The sequence below is a fragment of the Crinia signifera genome, chromosome 11 (genome assembly GCF_055691185.1).
Source record: "Crinia signifera chromosome 11, ASM5569118v1, whole genome shotgun sequence".
Classification (NCBI taxonomy): Eukaryota; Metazoa; Chordata; class Amphibia; order Anura; family Myobatrachidae; genus Crinia; species Crinia signifera.
This window is the reverse complement of record NC_139227.1, coordinates 80,556,171-80,574,805: the sequence shown is the minus strand read 5'-3', so window position 1 is coordinate 80,574,805 and position 18,635 is coordinate 80,556,171. Positions and strand designations below refer to the sequence as shown.

Sequence of the window (18,635 nt, the reverse complement as noted above, 5' to 3'; positions counted from 1 at the left end):
CGGGGAAAAATTCAGGTACTTGTGTATTTTGGCGGCGCCCATCGCATCGCATACCATAAGGCATACGATGGTATGCGATGCGATATCGTGCGATATTGTACAATGCCCTACAATTTTAAAATTGTAGGGCATTGTATATGGCATACAATGCCATACAATGCGATGCGATTAAACATTGTATAAGCACCCTAATGGGTGCTTACAATGTTAAATGCACCCCCACGCCACCCCCCCACTATAAACGTGAACCCGAAATGTGGCGAGCGCAGCGAGCCCGCGAGGGGCGGCGGTATGCGTCCTCCGACCTTTTCATACCCCCACTATCCACGTCGGCGTGGAGTTGAGAATAGAAAGTGTGGCGAGCCCCGCGAGGGGACGCGGATACCTGTGAAGCCCGCGAGGGGACTCCGATACCCATTTTATCAAAGTTCCCTGCATACTGTACATAGTCGTGCGCAGCACATCTTATTAGGGGCTGTCCTATCAAAGAGGTGTGTCTAACAGCACCTATTGGATGTGTCTAACACCACCCAATGGGTGTGTCTAACACCGCCAATCAGTCGTGTCTACCATCATCTATTGGCACTTGTTACAATATAAAACATCTCTCAGCTACTTCTATTTCAGTTTTAATCTTCTAATTACTCTGTGTAACGGTACATGCAAAAAAAGTCCAAAACATGGATGACACAGGTATGTAGGGATAAGACAATGGTCTAGTAGAATTAATAATGCAAAACACACACGTGAGCTCTGGGGGAGCGGGGGGGGGGGGGGGGCAGTAGGGAGTTCCCCGTGTCACCTGCTGAACAGTGGTGAATAGATGCCGTGCGCATGGCAGAGGGGCCGTGGGAATGGCTAGAAGAGCCTCTAGCCATGCCTTCACAGCATCAAAACGGAAATGTGGCCTTGCGAGAAAGACACAATTTGAAGGCCACGCTCCCTTGCTGCCATGCCCCCAAATTTCAGGCAAGTACCTTCGACGCACGCATAGGTCCTGCCTGCAGAGTTCCTAAAGTTGGGAAGCATGGATTGGCTCACGAGTTGGTACCCCATTTCAAATGGCCGAGGTTCGCCGGCACAGCATTAGGGTGTGCCTGTGCACACCTAATACTCAATGTGAACACACCTATGCTTGTGTTTCTCCAAAGAACCTGCATATGGGCATGCTTGCAGAGACTTATTGCTAGACAGCAGAACCCAAGTTTATTTCAATTTTTTACACAACACTGCCACGGGTCCTGGGGATAGCTCCAGGCTTCAGCCCTTCCTTGGGTGGTCTGGGGATGATGACCCCCTTATTGGGGGGAAGTCCCCACTTCCCCAGAGTCAGGACTGACCAGTCACAGGGATAATGCCTAGGCCAGGGGATTTTACATAAAAATGTCCCCCTGATGTGGCACTACCCTGATGACTGTTCAACCTTGGTGCTGGTTTAAAAACTATGGGGGACCCCTACTTCTTTTGCCCCCCATATTTTTGGAACCAGGACTTATCCAAGAGCCCAGTGCTGGCACAGGACCTGGAACAGGACCAGCTGAAAGAGCCCTGGGCTGATCACCAATAAAAAAGCACTTTCAAAATACTAAAGAATCACCAGAAATTGCAATCGATTTCTGGTTTGTGCTAAAAAATCGCACCCTATTAAATGTGCAATGTTCGGGGGGGAAATCTAAACATTTGACATTTGTGATTTTTTTAGGTGTGTAAAAAATTGCACATCACTACATTTGGCCCTATACGTTGACATAAAAGATAGATGAATATACAGGCACTGTATGACTGTTAATATGCGATGACACTTCTTATCGGCACAGCCATAAATAAGTGAACGAATAACAGGGATGGATTCAAAGGTTAATGCTGTCTGACAGCAACAATAAGCTCTATGTTCAATCTACCTTCAGTCTTCTAACTGAAAAGAACCATCTGAGTCCCAATAAACCCGGTATCTTTAAGACGGGGATCTGGATTGTCCTGCCTAAAATGGGGCCTATTTTGGCCCTATGTGCTTTGTTCTTTTTGCCTATGGGATGTTTATCACAAGGTAAGTTCCATTAAACCTATAATTAAAAAAAAATTAATGTCTATACAAATATAGTGTATCTTGCTGGTCTCTGGTGGAAGCAAGAAAGGTGGATTTAAATTGACTGTGTTTATTATTAGCTATAACAATGGATTTTAAAGTGCAAGCTTTTGGGTCAACTGTGACATGTAAATGAGACAATGTTGATATATTATAAGTAAGAATGATTTAGGGGCAGTATGTGTCCCCTCTTAATATACTGGACATATTGTATACGGGAGTCTGGATTTTTTATATTCACAGCACTAGTAGTTATACTGCTACATATATAATACTAGTAAGCCTAGTAAGTACTTTGTGTACATGTGAGAAAGAGATGTAGATAGACTCTCTACAGGCAGATGGCAGTGTTTCGGAGACTCACGGACACTAGATATATATATATATATATATATATATATATATATACAATACAGATTACCTCCTGGCCCAATTGGACCTAGTAGGGAGAAGCGGCACTCCACGGACTTTAAACGAATTTCTGGTTTATTCCATATTAAAACAGCAAAATAGTACAGGTGTCAACGTTTCAAGACCTCTCGGTCTTTTCCTCAAGACTCGTACTGTGATAGTAAGGTGATGCTGTGCTCGTAAAAAAAGGCTGGTGCAGCCTATCTTACCTTATATAGCTATATAAGGTAAGATAGGCTGCACCAGCCTTTTTTCACGAGCACAGCATCACCTCACTATCACAGTACGAGTCTTGAGGAAAAGACCGAGAGGTCTTGAAACGTTGACATGTGTACTATTTTGCTGTTTTAATATGGAATAAACCAGAAATTCGTTTAAAGTCCGTGGAGTGCCGCTTCTCCCTACTAGGTCCAATTGGGCCAGGAGGTAATCTGTATTGTGTACAATCTCAAGAAGGCACCCCGGCATTTGCCCTATCATCCAGAGTGCCGGACAAACTGGATTCTATATATATATATATATATATATATATATATATATATATATATACACAGTATGTATATATATATATATATATATATATATATATATATATATAATCCAAAGGCAAGGGTCTCGGAAGTGGGACAAGGGATCTACAGCAAAAAGATAGACAACCATTAGGTCGACACCATTAGTTCGACAAGCAAAAAGGTCGACGTGCAAAAAGGTGGACACTACCATTAGGTCGACAGTGTCTAGGTTGACAGTCAAAAGGTCGACATGGGGTTTTTCACTGTTTATTGACCCAAATGTCAACACAGTCGACATGGACAGAGTTTGAAGTGAACCGCAGCCCCTCGCATCACTCGCTATGCATCGGGGGAATGGGATCATTCGTCAGACTGCATTTAGGTCTACAGTCATTAGGTCGACCCCACTAGGTCGACCGGCAGGAAGGTCGACCTGACTTAAGGTCGACATGGGCCAAGGTCGACATGACTTAAGGTCGAATTTGCATAAAGGTCGACATGAGGAAGGTCGACTGGTCATAAGGTCGACATGGGTTTTTCACTGTTTTTTGATCCGAATGTCGACACAGTCGACATGGACACAGTTGGCAATGAGAATCGGACCCTCGCAACGCTCGCTTCGCTCGCAATGCTTCGGGCACGGTGCCTCGCTGCGCTCGGCACACTATTTTATTCTCCCACCATGCCCTAGTGGATGGTAGGGCATGAAATACCGCCTGTCGGCACATGTCGGCTCAAAAAACAGTGAAAAACCCATGTCGACCTTATGACCAGTCGACCTTCCTCATGTCGACCTTTATGCAAATTCGACCTTAAGTCATGTCGACCTTGGCCCATGTCGACCTTAAGTCAGGTCGACCTTCCTGCCAGTCGACCTAGTGGGGTCGACCTAATGACTGTAGACCTAAATGCAGTCTGACGAATGACCGCATCCCGCGTCGGGCAGGGTACCTCGCTGCGCTCGGCACGCTATTTTATTCTCACACCTCGCCCTAGTGGATGGTAGGGCATGAAATACCGCCTGTCAGCACTTGTCGGCTCAAAAAACCCATGTCGACCTAATGGTTGTCTATCTTTTTGCTGTAAACAAATGGTCTGGATACCAAGGGTCTCAGTCATGGAGATCAGATCACAGCATCTGTACTATAATATTCCTACATGTGTACCTATTACAATGAAATGTCTCAGACTCCTGCAGGAGGATGGAGCTAACCTATGGCTAATAGATTTCAAATAAATTAACTTTTTGCATTGACCTGCATGGGCTGCTTGTCTTCTTTTACACAATGTGGATGCTTATTTATTTATTATCAGTTTCTTATATAGCGCACACATATTCCGCAGCACTTTACAGAGTATAGTTGAACATTCACATCAGTACTTGCCCCAGTGGAGCTTAAACTCTATATTCCCTACCACACGTACACAGACATTCTAGGGTTAATTTGTCGGGAGCCAATTAGCCTACCAGTATTGTGGGAGGAAACTGGAGTACCCGGAGGAAACCCACACACGTACGGGGAGAATATACAAACACCACACAGTTAGAGCCATGGTGGGAATCGAACCCATGACCTCAGCGCTGTGAGGCAGTAATGCTAACCATTACACCGTCCGTACTGCCCATGAGATGGGTACTCACATTTTATCTATTTAAATGGAGTGAGTGCTGCCTGTCTTTCATTAATACTCTATATATGACAGATATATGTGGCATGCATTGGTTTTCATTTCATAGTGATGTTTTATAATTCAAAAATATAAAGGGGAAAAACAAATAGGTATAGGATTATAATTTTTATAAATAAAGAAGACTGTGTTGGTCTGACTAAAATATTGGAAATCCAATAAATATTATTTAGACCTCTAATGCTACCACAGGGTGCAGGATGGCCTCCTGACAGTCAAGATTCCGATAGTCAGTAGACCGACATCAGAATTCTGGCTATTAATAGGCCGACAGTCGGGACTCTAACTTACAGGTGATATTATCCCTCGTTGGGGCCCACGACCCACATAGAAGGAGAATAGAACCTGTTGCGAACACAACGAGATTGCAAGGGACTTCGTAGCGCACACCCCCTGTCGGAGTCCTGTCAGTCTAATGACCGTCGGAATTCCCGCCTGTCAGCAGCTCATGCCTCACCCCTACCAAAAGTATTATAATTGATAGGTGGAACCCTATGGCCAGTCAGTAGTGCTCCCCAGAGTCCCCATACAACGTATGCAAACGAAAATAAAATAAAAAAGTACTCTGGGTGAGGGCACAATTAAAGAAAAGAGACACTATTAAGTATTTTTTTTTAAATTTTACTTAAAAAAATGTACTTTTATTAATATCAGCCCTGAACAGTCAACACATACTGTAGGTAGGACATATCATGCTGCTGCTCACATGTGTATGCATGTGTGTCTATATATATGTGTCTTAGATAACTATACCAAGAAAACAAAACCATTCCCGTTAATGCTTAACCTAGCCGCCTAAACCTAATCCCTCGCCCTGAAGCTTAACTTAACTCCCCCCCAACCCTCCCTCTCCTCACCGTAACCTACCCAAAATGGTGGTCCATTTCTACAGCTGCCAAGAAGTTGGATGTGGATGCAAATTTTTCCCTACTGTATTTATTTAGTCAATAATTAAGAAAGAGAATTGTATAAGGAAATAACAGTATCTGATTACAGACGTTAAACTCAGTCCTCCTTCATATCTTCATGTCTCTTATTACATGGAGTGTGGTAAACCGGGGGGGCTTAGATCCTGTATATTTCACGGTCGCTATTACAGTATGTGTGCCTCTATTGCATATTGGCTGATTGATGTAACAATAGAATCTAATGTTATCGTGTGTTCGTACGGTAAATTTTTATTCACAGCTCAATAAAACATCTGATCTTGATATAGTAGCATTTCTTGGAATGGATCTCTCTCTCTCTCTTTCTGTGTCTCGTTATAATATTCGCACAGTATTCAGTGCCACAGTGTTAATGATTAACCACTTGATAAAGCAGGTTCCATTTCCTATGCAAATTTATTCAGTACTAAAAGTTTGTAGTCATTGCACACGGTGATGTGATAATCAATTTATGGCAATGCTATACATACGCCAGTCACGATATAATCATTCGCAGGGAGCATGCTGTATCACACAGTGAGCTGTTAAACAGGCATCACTATTAAGGTTTCGTAAGTGCAGCTAATGACATGACAATGTTCTCTGTGTCTATTGCGTCTGCCCTCTTTATAGAGGCAATTCAACCCTGACTCATGTAATGAGCTTTATATACTGTATGATGCCCTTTGTATCCATAGACATGTAATAATTATTTCTACGAGATGAAAATGAAAACATTTAGCTACAGCATCATAGTGTCTATGTACTAAGCCTTGGAGAGAGAACAAATTCAGAGACTTACAGTATGCCCCCGCATACACTACTGCGACTTCTCCCCTGGCGAAGCCGCAGCCCATCCCCCTTGAGCCGCCACAGGAACTTCACAGGCGGCAAGATCGCATGTGATATACAGTATTGCATGTGATACCATTCCCCACTGCAGGGAGGCTGTCTAAGGTGGAGGACGGACGTGCAAGCATATCTGATCTCCGGATCATAACTGATCTTCCAGGACCGCGCACCAAATCAGATCAGATGTCAAACATCAATCCGTTGGAATCGGGTAAAAAGTGGCCAAATCAGACAAATATATGGGCAGCTTTAAAGTACAATCTAACCAGCTAAAAACTGGCATGTTGCATAAGGTTCAATGTTCTGGAAACTGCTCAGGAACTTTTCTACGCATGTGCAGGATGGGTCCTGGGCTGGCATTGCTATCTTGAAATCACGCGTGAAAGGGGGGATTGGGAATAAGGGCCGCACCAGTCTATTATGCACTATTAATGTGATTTATTAGAAATTCTGGTCTTTGTTTATTGGAATCCTATCGAACTACTGACTGTTGGAGTTGCTAATCTCCTATTGGTCGCCCAGTCACCCTTTGATAAACATCACTAGGTTTTGACATGTGACAGTCAGTGGTGCACCCCGAGATTTAGAAAAATGTCAAATATGACTGCTAGGTTCAAAAGAGAATCAAAGAGGAAAAAGAAAACTCTGTTTGTGGGCACTCTTATGAGGTACAGAGGGATACAAAGTTTAGAATGTGCTGAGCGTGTTATATAGTAACCCCCCCCACTATAAACGTGAACCCGAAGCGACCTTTTCATACCCCCCACTATCCACGTTGGCGTGGAGTTGAGAATAGAAAGTGTGGCGAGCGCAGCGAGCGCAGCGAGCCCCGCGAGGGAACGCGGATACCTGTGAAGCCCGCAAGGGGACTCCGATACCCATTTTATCAAAGTTCCCTGCATACTGTACATAGTCGTGCGCAGCACATTTTATTAGGGGCTGTCCTATCAAAGAGGTGTGTCTAACAGCACCTATTGGGTGTGTCTAACACCACCCAATGGGTGTGTCTAACACCGCCAATCAGTCGTGTCTACCATCATCTATTGGCACTTGTTACAATATAAAACATCTCTCAGCTACTTCTATTTCAGTTTTAATCTTCTAATTACTCTTTGTAACGGTACATGCAAAAAAAGTCTAAAACATGGATGACACAGGTATGTAGGGATAAGACAATGGTCTAGTAGAATTAATAATGCAAAACACACACGTGAGCTCTGGGGGAGCGGGGGGGGGGGGGCAGTAGGGAGTTCCCCATGTCACCTGCTGAACAGTGGTGAATAGCACAGCATCAAAACGGAAACGTGGCCTTGCGAGAAAGACACAATTTGAAGGCCACGCTCCCTTGCTGCCATGCCCCCAAATTTCAGGCAAGTACCTTCGACGCACGCATACAGTAGGTCCTGCCTGCAGAGTTCCTAAAGTTGGGAAGCATGGATTGGCTCACGAGTTGTTTACTATTTTGCTGTTTTAATATGGAATAAACCAGAAATTTGTTTAAAGTCCGTGGAGTGCCGCTTCTCCCTACTAGGTCCAATTGGGCCAGGAGGTAATCTGTATCGTGTACAATCTCAAGAAGGCACCCCGGCATTTGCCCTATCATCCATATATATATACACAGTATGTATATATATATATATATATATATATATATATATATATATATATATATGATCCAAAGGCAAGGGTCTCGGAAGCGGGACAAGGGATCTACGGCAAAAAGATAGACAACCATTAGGTCGACACCATTAGTTCGACAAGCAAAAAGGTGGACACTACCATTAGGTCGACAGTGTCTAGGTTGACAGTCAAAAGGTCGACATGGGGTTTTTCACTGTTTATTGACCCAAATGTCGACACAGTCGACATGGACACAGTTTGAAGTGAACCGCAGCCCCTCGCATCACTCGCTATGCGTCGGGCAGGGTACCTCGCTGCGCTCGGCACGCTATTTTATTCTCACACCTCGCCCTAGTGGATGGTAGGGCATGAAATACCGCCTGTCAGCACTTGTCGGCTCAAAAAACCCATGTCGACCTAATGGTTGTCTATCTTTTTGCTGTAAACAAATGGTCTGGATACCAAGGGTCTCAGTCATGGAGATTAGATCACAGCATCTGTACTATAATATTCCTACATGTGTACCTATAACAATGAAATGCCTCAGACTCCTGCAGGAGGATGGAGCTAACCTATGGCTAATAGATTTCAAATAAATTAACTTTTTGCATTGACCTGCATGGGCTGCTTGTCTTCTTTTACACAATGTGGATGCTTATTTATTTATTTATTAACAGTTTCTTATATAGCGCACACATATTCCGCAGCACTTTACAGAGTATAGTTGAACATTAACATCAGTACTTGCCCCAGTGGAGCTTACACTCTAGGGGCCTTATTCTGGTTGGAGCGGCCGGGCCGTACGCGTACGTCCCGGGCTTTTTTATGATCTGCGCATGCGTACATTCGCTAATGCGCAGGCGCGAACACCCCAAAACGCTTATGGACGGGCCTCTACGTGCGAAAAAACCTATACGCGAGTGTACGGGCATTGGGGGCGGCATAGGGGCGTGAAGAGGGGAGCGGCCGAAATAATGAGGGAAAATGGGCGTAAATATGGGCGTACACGGGGGTGTGCACCAAAAATGAGCGGTGCTACTACCGCACGATCGACTAAGGCACCGTTCATTTCGGACACAAAACAGGCGGCCGCCAACCGCCATCTCAAACCACCCCTACAGATACCGCATGCCAGCGTGCGCCTGGATTTGCTAATTTACGCTGATTACTACCAAACACATACACCTGAATGTAATAACCAATGCTGCAGTCTATTAAGTCCAAACCATGATTTCACTACCTGCAAGCCACACACAGCACTCAAACACATTGGAAGCTTATCTTTCTATACTTCTCTACATTTAAAGGTTTGTTTAATTTAAGGTAAGATTCTTTTTAAGACCTGCTTATATATGCTAAGGTAGGTATTTGCTAAACAGTTATACACATTCACTACGTGCTTTCATAGACTTTACACAGTAGCACACTCAATGTACACAAGTCGACATGTGTCAACGTGTTCACTCTAATACAAACATAGGTTTTGTATTTAGGATACAATAACATAAACCACATCTAACACCTACAAAGGATGTTTCAGCAATGTTTTAAGCCCATGCCCACTATTTTGCACATTAATTAATTCAATCAATTAATTAATTTTCATAATTATAGTTGAAAGGCAAGATTTGCAGGTCCATATATGTGAAGGGTATGTCAGCGTACACGGACGTACGCTCACTCTCACGAGCGGTGACATAAGCTGACTTTTCTATTGAAAACAATAGGGACCCGTCCGTGCAAGCTGGCGTACGCTCAGATAGCCGCAAGAAGTCGGTGGGAAGACGGCCGAGAGACGTCCGTAAACGGTGGTGTACGCTCAATTGTACGCCAGTTGTCGGAGTGTAAGGGCTGGCCCGTCCGTGTACGTTGGCGTACGCACATTTGTACGCCACTCCCCTTCGACGTTGTTTCTGCCCGTACGTATGTGGCTGAGTTGTGGGTGGACTTAACCCCAACGGCCGCGTACGGATAGCGTACGTTGTTTTGGAACGTACGCACGTTTGGCCGCTCCAACCAGAATAAGGCCCAATATTCCCTACCACACGTACACAGACATTATAGGGTTAATTTGTCAGGAGCCAATTAGCCTACCAGTATTGTGGGAGGAAACTGGAGTACCCGGAGGAAACCCACACACATACGGGGAGAATATACAAACTCCACACAGTTAGAGCCATGGTGGGAATCGAACCCATGATCTCAGCGCTGTGAGGCAGTAATGCTAACCATTACACCGTCCGTACTGCCCATGAGATGTGTACTCACTTTTTATCTATTTAAATGGAGTGAGTGCTGCCTGTCTTTCATTAATACTCTATATATGACAGATATATGTGGCATGCATTGGTTTTTATTTCATAGTGATGTTTTATAATTCAAAAATATAAAGGGGAAAAACAAATAGGTATAGGATTATAATTTTTATAAATAAAGACGAATGTGTTGGTCTGACTAAAATATTGGGAATCCAATACATATTATTTAGACCTCTAATGCTACCACAGGGTGCAGGATGGCCTCCTGACAGTCAAGATTCCGATAGTCAGTAGACCGACATCAGAATTCCAGCTATTAATAGGCCGACAGTCGGGACTCTAACTTACAGGTGATATTCTCCCTCGTTGGGGCCCACGACCCACATAGAAGGAGAATAGAACCTGTTGCGAACACAACGAGATTGCAAGGGACTACGTAGCGCACACCCCCTGTCGGAGTCCTGTCAGTCTAATGACCGTCGGAATCCCGCCTGTTAGCAGCTCATGCCTCACCCCTACCACAAGTATTATAATTGATAGGTGGAGCCCTATGGCCAGTCAGTAGTGCTCCCCAGAGTCCCCATACAACGTATGCAAACGAAAATAAAATAAAAAAGTACTCTGGGTGAGGGCACAATTAAAGAAAAGAGACACTATTAAGTATTTTTTTTTAAATTTTACTTAAAAAAATGTACTTTTATTAATATCAGCCCTGAACAGTTAACACATACTGTAGGTAGGACATATCATGCTGCTGCTCACATGTGTATGCATGTGTGTGTGTATATATATGTGTCTTATGGTGTGCAAATGAGATAACTATACCAAGAAAACAAAACCATTCCCGTTAATGCTTAACCTAGCCGCCTAAACCTAATCCCTCGCCCTGCATCTTAACTTAACTCCCCCCAACCCTCCCTCTCCTCACCGTAACCTACCCAAAATGGTGGTCCATTTCTACAGCTGCCAAGAAGTTGGATGTGGATGCAAATTTTCACCTACTGTATTTATTTAGTCAATAATTAAGAAAGAGAATTGTATAAGGAAATAACAGTATCTGATTACAGACGTTAAACTCAGTCCTCCTTCATATCTTCATGTCTCTTATTACATGGAGTGTGGTAAACCGGGGGGGCTTAGATCCTGTATATTTGACGGTCGCTATTACAGTATGTGTGCCTCTATTGCATATTGGCTGATTGATGTAACAATAGAATCTAATGTTATCGTGTGTTCGTACGGTAAATTTTTATTCACAGCTCAATAAAACATCTGATCTTGATATAGTAGCATTTCTTGGAATGGATCTCTCTCTCTCTCTTTCTGTGTCTCGTTGTAATATTCGCACAGTATTCAGTGCCACAGTGTTAATGATTAACCACTTGATAAAGCAGGTTCCATTTCCTATGCAAATTTATTCAGTACTAAAAGTTTGTAGTCACTGCACACGGTGATGTGATTATCAATTTATGGCAATGCTATACATACGCCAGTCACGATATAATCATTCGCAGGGAGCATGCTGTATGACACAGTTAGCTGTTAAACAGGCATCACTATTAAGGTTTCGTAAGTGCAGCTAATGACATGACAATGTTCTCTGTGTCTATTGCGTCTGCCCTCTTTATAGAGGCAATTCAACCCTGACTCATGTAATGAGCTTTATATACTGTATGATGCCCTTTGTATCCATAGACATGTAATAATTATTTCTACGAGATGAAAATGAAAACATTTAGCTACAGCATCATAGTGTCTATGTACTAAGCCTTGGAGAGAGAACAAATTCAGAGACTTACAGTATGCCCCCGCATACACTACTGCGACTTCTCCCCTGGCGAAGCCGCAGCCCATCCCCCTTGAGCCGCCACAGGAACTTCACAGGCGGCAAGATCGCATGTGATATACAGTATTGCATGTGATACCATTCCCCACTGCAGGGAGGCTGTCTAAGGTGGAGGACGGACGTGCAAGCATATCTGATCTCCGGATCATAACTGATCTTCCAGGACCGCGCACCAAATCAGATCAGATGTCAAACATCAATCCGTTGGAATCGGGTAAAAAGTGGCCAAATCAGACAAATATATGGGCAGCTTTAAAGTACAATCTAACCAGCTAAAAACTGGCATGTTGCATAAGGTTCAATGTTCTGGAAACTGCTCAGGATCTTTTCTACGCATGTGCTTGCATTGCTATCTTGAAATCACGCGTGAAAGGGGGGAAAAGGGATTGGGAATAAGGGCCGCACCAGTCTATTATGCACTATTAATGTGATTTATTAGAAATTCTGGTCTTTGTTTATTGGAATCCTATCGAACTACTGACTGTTGGAGTTGCTAATCTCCTATTGGTCGCCCAGTCACATTTGATAAACATCACTAGGGGGTTTATTCTAGTTCATTCTTTCTGACAAAATGCTTCTTAGATGGACAAAACCATGTGCACTGCAGGGGGGCAGATGTAACATGTGCAGAGAGAATTAGATTTGGGTGAGTTATTTTGTTTCTGTGCAGGGAAAATACTGACTGCATGATTTTACACTGCAATATAGATCTCACTTTGAAGAAAAACCCCACCCAAATCTAATTCTCTCTGCACAAGTTACATCTGTCCCACCCGCAGTGCACATGGTTTTGTCCATCTAAGAAGGATTTTGTCAGAAAGAATGAACTAGAATAACCCCCTAGGTTTTGACATGTGACAGTCAGTGGTGCACCCCGAGATTTCGAAAAATGTCAAATATGAATGCTAGGTTCAAAAGAGAATCAAAGAGGAAAAAAAGAAAACTCTGTTTGTGGGCACTCTTATGAGGTACAGAGGGATACAAAGTTTAGAATGTGCTGAGCGTGTTATATAGTAATACAATTTGTGAGTGTAAGTTACCATGTGTACAAGGGTAGTTGCTAACTATTAGAAAGCTGCGGGCAATTGACTGTTGATACAAAAATGGATACAGCTGCAGGCAAATTGACTGGTGATATATAAAGTAACATAATTATATTGTGACCAGCTACAATTTCATCTAATTTTCTTAACTATATCTATTACTTCAATAGCTAGTATGAGAGCTGTCAATGAACCAGGGATATATCCTGCAATGCATATATAGTACCAGGGTCACCTGTGTCTCAACTGTCAGCAATGCAATCAGCTATATAATCTATCCTCGGTCACAACCCGGGAGATTCCCACTCTCTCATTTTCCCTCCGCTATTTTAAATATGAGGGTAAAAAGCAGAAGTGGCACAGACTGTCAGGGATGATCACTAATAATCTTTAGGGATATTTGCTGTATTAGTGATTGATTACTACTTCATATTGTATGGAACACTCTCATAGCAGACACAAAGGCTGATTGTGCTTCAGAGAAGTACCCTGCAATGCCTGTATGGCAACAGGGATATCTGAAAAACCATATTAGCACTACTGTCAGCTATCTGTTCTATCCCTCAGTCATAACCCTGGGGCTCCTCACTCTCTCATTCTCCTTCCTCTACCTGATGGCATGAAGGATGAACAGCAGAAGTGAGATTGCCCTATACAGGGCTGACTCTTTGATTTTCTGACCATTTAATACCCAAGTGGAAGAAAGATTGTATGCGCAGATAGGATAAAAGGCGGAAATTACCTATGATTTAACCACACAATTATTCCAGAGTTTGGATAACAGGTGGCTGGAGATATGATGGTCATTTTTCACAAATTTTCACACCTTGAAATTTAATGTTAGAAAAAGATAGCTGTGGATAGTTGAATTTATGAACATATTTTCGCAGTGTGTAAACATAGACCATAAGAGGTGGTCACTCATTTTAATTAAATTATAAATAAAAGTGATATCTTATAAGTAGTCATAGTTCTGATAATCCTTTTGAACATAAGAGTGCCCCCAAACAGAGTTTTCTTTTTTTTCTCTTTGGTTCTCTCTTGAACCTAGTTGTCATATCTTGAAATCACCTCTGTCTGATTGACAGGAAGAGGTATTCATGAGAAGGGACCGTTTTTTTGACTTTGCAAGCCACCCTGCGACAGGTAGCCTGAGTAGGGTGAGACTTACTCAGGCTGCAGTGGCAGAGGGACACTGCAACCAGTATTCTTCTTAAACTGCAATTGCATCTCAGTTTGAAGTGATCTCAAATGCAGACAGGAGGTGGTATGCACGCAGGGGGTGGGATGCAGGCAGGGAGTGGGATGCAGGCAGGGAGTGGGATGCAGGCAGGAGATAGTATGCAGGCATTAGGTGGTATGCTGGCAGGGAGTGGGATGCAGACAGGAGGTGGTATGCAGGCAGGAGGTGGTATGCTGGCAGGGAGTGGGATGCAGACAGGAGGTGGTATGCAGGCAGGAGGTGGTATGCAGGCAGGAGGTAGTATGCAGGCAGGAGGTAGTATGCAGGCAGGGAGTGGGATGCAGGCAGGAGGTAGTATGCAGGCAGAGGGTGGTTATGCAGGCATTAGGTGGTATGCTGGCAGGGAGTGGGATGCAGACAGGAGGTGGTACGCAGGCAGGGAGTGGGATGCAGGCAGGAGTTAGTATGCAGGCATTAGGTGGTATGCTGGCAGGGAGTGGGATGCAGACAGGAAGTAGTATGCAGGCAGGGAGTGTGATGCAGCTAGGAGTTAGTATGCAGGCAGAGGGTGGTATGCAGGCATTAGGTGGTATGCTGGCAGGGAGTGGGATGCAGGCAGGAGGTGGTATGCAGGCAGGAGGTGGTATGCTGGCAGGAGGTGGTATGCAGGCAGGGGGTGGTATGCTGGCAGGGATTGGGATGCGGACAGGAGGTGGTATGCAGGTAGGAGGAAGTATGCAGGCAGGGGGTGGTATGCTGGCAGAGGGTGGTATGCGGCAGGAGGTGGTATGCTGGCAGGGAGTGGGATGCAGACAGGAGGTAGTATGCAGGCAGGGAGTGGGATGCAGGCAGGAGGTAGTATGCAGGCAGAGGGTGGTATGCAGGCAGGAGGTAGTATGCTGGCAGGGAGTGGGATGCAGGCAGGATGTTGTATGCAGGCAGAGGGTGGTATGCAGGCAGGAGGTGGTATGCTGGCAGGGATTGGGTTGCAGGCAGGAAGTGGTAGGCAGGCAGGAGGCGGTAAGCAGGCAGGATGTGGTATGCATGCAGGAAGTGGTATGCAGGCAGTAGGTGGTATGCAGGCAGGAGGTGGTGTGCAGGCAGGAAGTGGTATTTAGGCAGGAGGTGGTGTGCAGGCAGGAAGTGGTATGCAGGTAGGAGTGGTATGCAGATAGGGGTTGGTATGCAGGCAGGGGGGTGGCATGCAGGCAGGTGGTGGTTTGCAGGCAGGAGGTGGTGTGCAGGCAGGAGGTGGTATGCAGGTAGGAGGTGGTGTGCAGGCAGGAGATGGTATGCAGGTAGGAGGTGGTGTGCAGGCAGGAGGTGGTATGCAGGTAGGAAGTGGTATGCAGGCAGGATGTGGGATGCAGGCAGGACGTGGGATGCAGGCAGGACGTGGGATGCAGGCAGGTGGTGGTTTGCAGGCAGGAAGTGGTATGCAGGTAGGAAGTGGTATGCAGGCAGGATGTGGGATGCAGGCAGGAGGTGGTATGCAGGTAGGAAGTGGTATGCAGGCAGGACGTGGGATGCAGGCAGGACGTGGGATGCAGGCAGGAAGTGGTATGCAGGTAGGAAGTGGTATGCAGGCAGGGGGTGGTATGCAGGCAGGGGGTGGTATGCAGGCAGGAGGTGGTATGCAGGTAGGAAGTGGTATGCAGGCAGGGGGTGGTATGCAGGCAGGGGGTGGTATGCAGGCAGGATGTGGGATGCAGGCAGGAGGTGGTATGCAGGTAGGAAGTGGTATGCAGGCAGGACGTGGGATGCAGGCAGGACGTGGGATGCAGGCAGGAAGTGGTATGCAGGTAGGAAGTGGTATGCAGGCAGGGGGTGGTATGCAGGCAGGGGGTGGTATGCAGGCAGGAGGTGGTATGCAGGTAGGAAGTGGTATGCAGGCAGGGGGTGGTATGCAGGCAGGGGGTGGTATGCAGGCAGGATGTGGGATGCAGGCAGGAGGTGGTATGCAGGTAGGAAGTGGTATGCAGGCAGGGGGTGGTATGCAGGCAGGGGGTGGTATGCAGGCAGGAGGTGGTGTGCAGGCAGGAGGTGGTGTGCAGGTAGGAGTGGTATGCAGGCAGGGGGTGGTATGCAGGCAGGACGTGGGATGCAGGCAGGACGTGGGATGCAGGCAGGTGGTGGTTTGCAGGCAGGAAGTGGTATGCAGGTAGGAAGTGGTATGCAGGCAGGACGTGGGATGCAGGCAGGACGTGGGATGCAGGCAGGAGGTGGTATATACCTCCTCCTGCATTTGCATTGCTTACGGATCGTATATGCTATGCTGCTGTGAGCAATTTAGCATATGCGATCATTACTGAATCAGGCCGAATGTTTGGAAAATGACAGGAGCTGATTGTTACTTTATGTCTGTACACTTTAGCTCTCTCTAAGGCTTAGTATATAGACCCTTATATCAGGTGACAGTATTGAAAGGATATAATGTACATCTCCTTGCTTTCCTTGTAGTTGGTCTGGGTATAACCTGTTACACTATGTTTAGTTTTAGTGCATGTAAAGGACCATGAAATCCCTATCTATCCATATCTATATTGTACAGAGGCAGGAATAGACCCACATTCTTATCTCCCTGAGAGCTCAGTAGTCACATGTACACAAGTATACATTGATGATATACAAGGAAGAGGACTAAGGTCAGGGAATGCGGATGCACATTTCACTACTGTACAGTACATCTGCTTTGTCAAGGCATTGGGTTACATTACAGGAGATGTGTGCCAGAGGCAGATTTAGACCATATGGAGCCTAGGCAGGACAGCGGGTTGGGGCCCTCCTTCTAACAATCCATAGCTGATTGCAGACGGCATCGATAGAGTACCTTGGCACATGCACAGTCTATCGTTGCATAAACATCAAATCTGAATTTGGACCTACAGATGGGGCCGGGCTCTTCTTAGCTGGCGAATCGCCAGAACGCCACCGCTGGCGATCCGCCAGCAGCCCGGCTCGCCATCTGACTGAGGCGCGCGTGCGTATCACGCGCATGCGCGTCTCTGTTTCCATCGGCGGGGCGATGGGAACCCTGTCCGTCTCCGCTTCAGGGAGATGGACGGGGTTAGGGGGGGGGGGGTGCGGGGAGGCGGCGGGGTCCCCGGGTGACTGCCGACAAGCCGGCGGTGACCCGGGGGAAGCGATGGAAGCGCTGTCAGAAGGGGACGCGCGTGCATCTCGTGCACGCGCGTCCCCTTCTCGCTGTACAGATGACGGGTGGCGGGGGATGGGGGCTGGCATCGCCATCGCCATCCCCTGCAAGGATGAGACCTTCCCCATCTGTAGGTCTTTTGGATTTAGGCATATTTCCTGTTTCACATTTACAGTAAACTGACTGCCAAATAGAGTAGATGAGACCATTTTGTGTGTCCAAAATGTTTTTATCCTATCAAAAGGACTTTGGGAGTGTGGGTAGGTCCCTGTGCCAGGATATCTTTATGGGGCCCCTTGTGACCTGCTGGGTCCTAGGCAGACTCCTAGGTTGCCTTGTGGAAAATCCACCCCAGATGTGTGCCCTAGGATGTGTGCTGCATTACAGGGTATGTGTGAACTAGGAAGTGTGCTGCATTACAGGGGATGTGTGAACTAGGAAGTGTGCTGCATTACAGGGGATGTGTGCCGTAGGATGTGTATTCCATTACAGGCGATGTGTGCCGTAGGATGTGTGCTGCATTACAGTAGACCTGTGCCCTAAGATTTGTTCTGCCTTACAGGGGATCTGTGCCTAGGAAGTGTGCTGCATTACAGGCGATGTGTGCTGCATTACAGGGGATGTCTGCCCTAGGATGTGTGCTGCATTACAGGGCATTTGTGCCCTAGAATGTGTTCTGCATTACAGGGAATGTGTGCCATAGGATGTGTGCTGCATTACAGCAGACCTGTGCACTAGGATTTGTTCTGCATTACATGGGATGTGTGCCTAGGATTTGTTCTGCATTACATGGGATGTGTGCCTAGGAAGTGTGCTGCATTACAGGCGATGTGTGCTGCATTACAGGGCATTTGTGCCCTAGGATTTGTTCTGCATTACAGGGAATGTGTGCCCATATTATGTGTGCTGCATTACAAGGGATGTGTGCCACAGGATGTGTGCTGCATTACAGGGGATGTTTGTCCTAGGATGTGGGCTGCATTATAGGGGATATGTGCCCATAGGATATCTGCTGCATTACAAGGGATGTGTGCCATAGGATGTGTGCTGCATTA

At 45.8% G+C, this 18,635-nt stretch overlaps 1 protein-coding gene across 4 annotated transcripts in view; it reads left to right on the top strand.

Moving 5' to 3' along the window:
• Positions 1-1,896: 1,896 nt before the first annotated feature.
• CDHR5 (cadherin related family member 5) overlaps positions 1,897-18,635 on the top strand; it is a 70,017-nt gene continuing 53,278 nt past the window's right edge. For 3 of the 4 annotated variants that reach the window (XM_083165332.1, XM_083165331.1, XM_083165329.1), the window contains exon 1: positions 1,897-2,047. In XM_083165332.1, the coding sequence (XP_083021458.1) occupies positions 1,987-2,047 (61 nt within the window). In that variant the 5' untranslated portion in view covers positions 1,897-1,986. Of the gene's footprint in view, positions 2,048-12,294; positions 12,415-18,635 lie in introns of those variants that run through there. The other variant, XM_083165330.1, reaches the window with a different exon arrangement.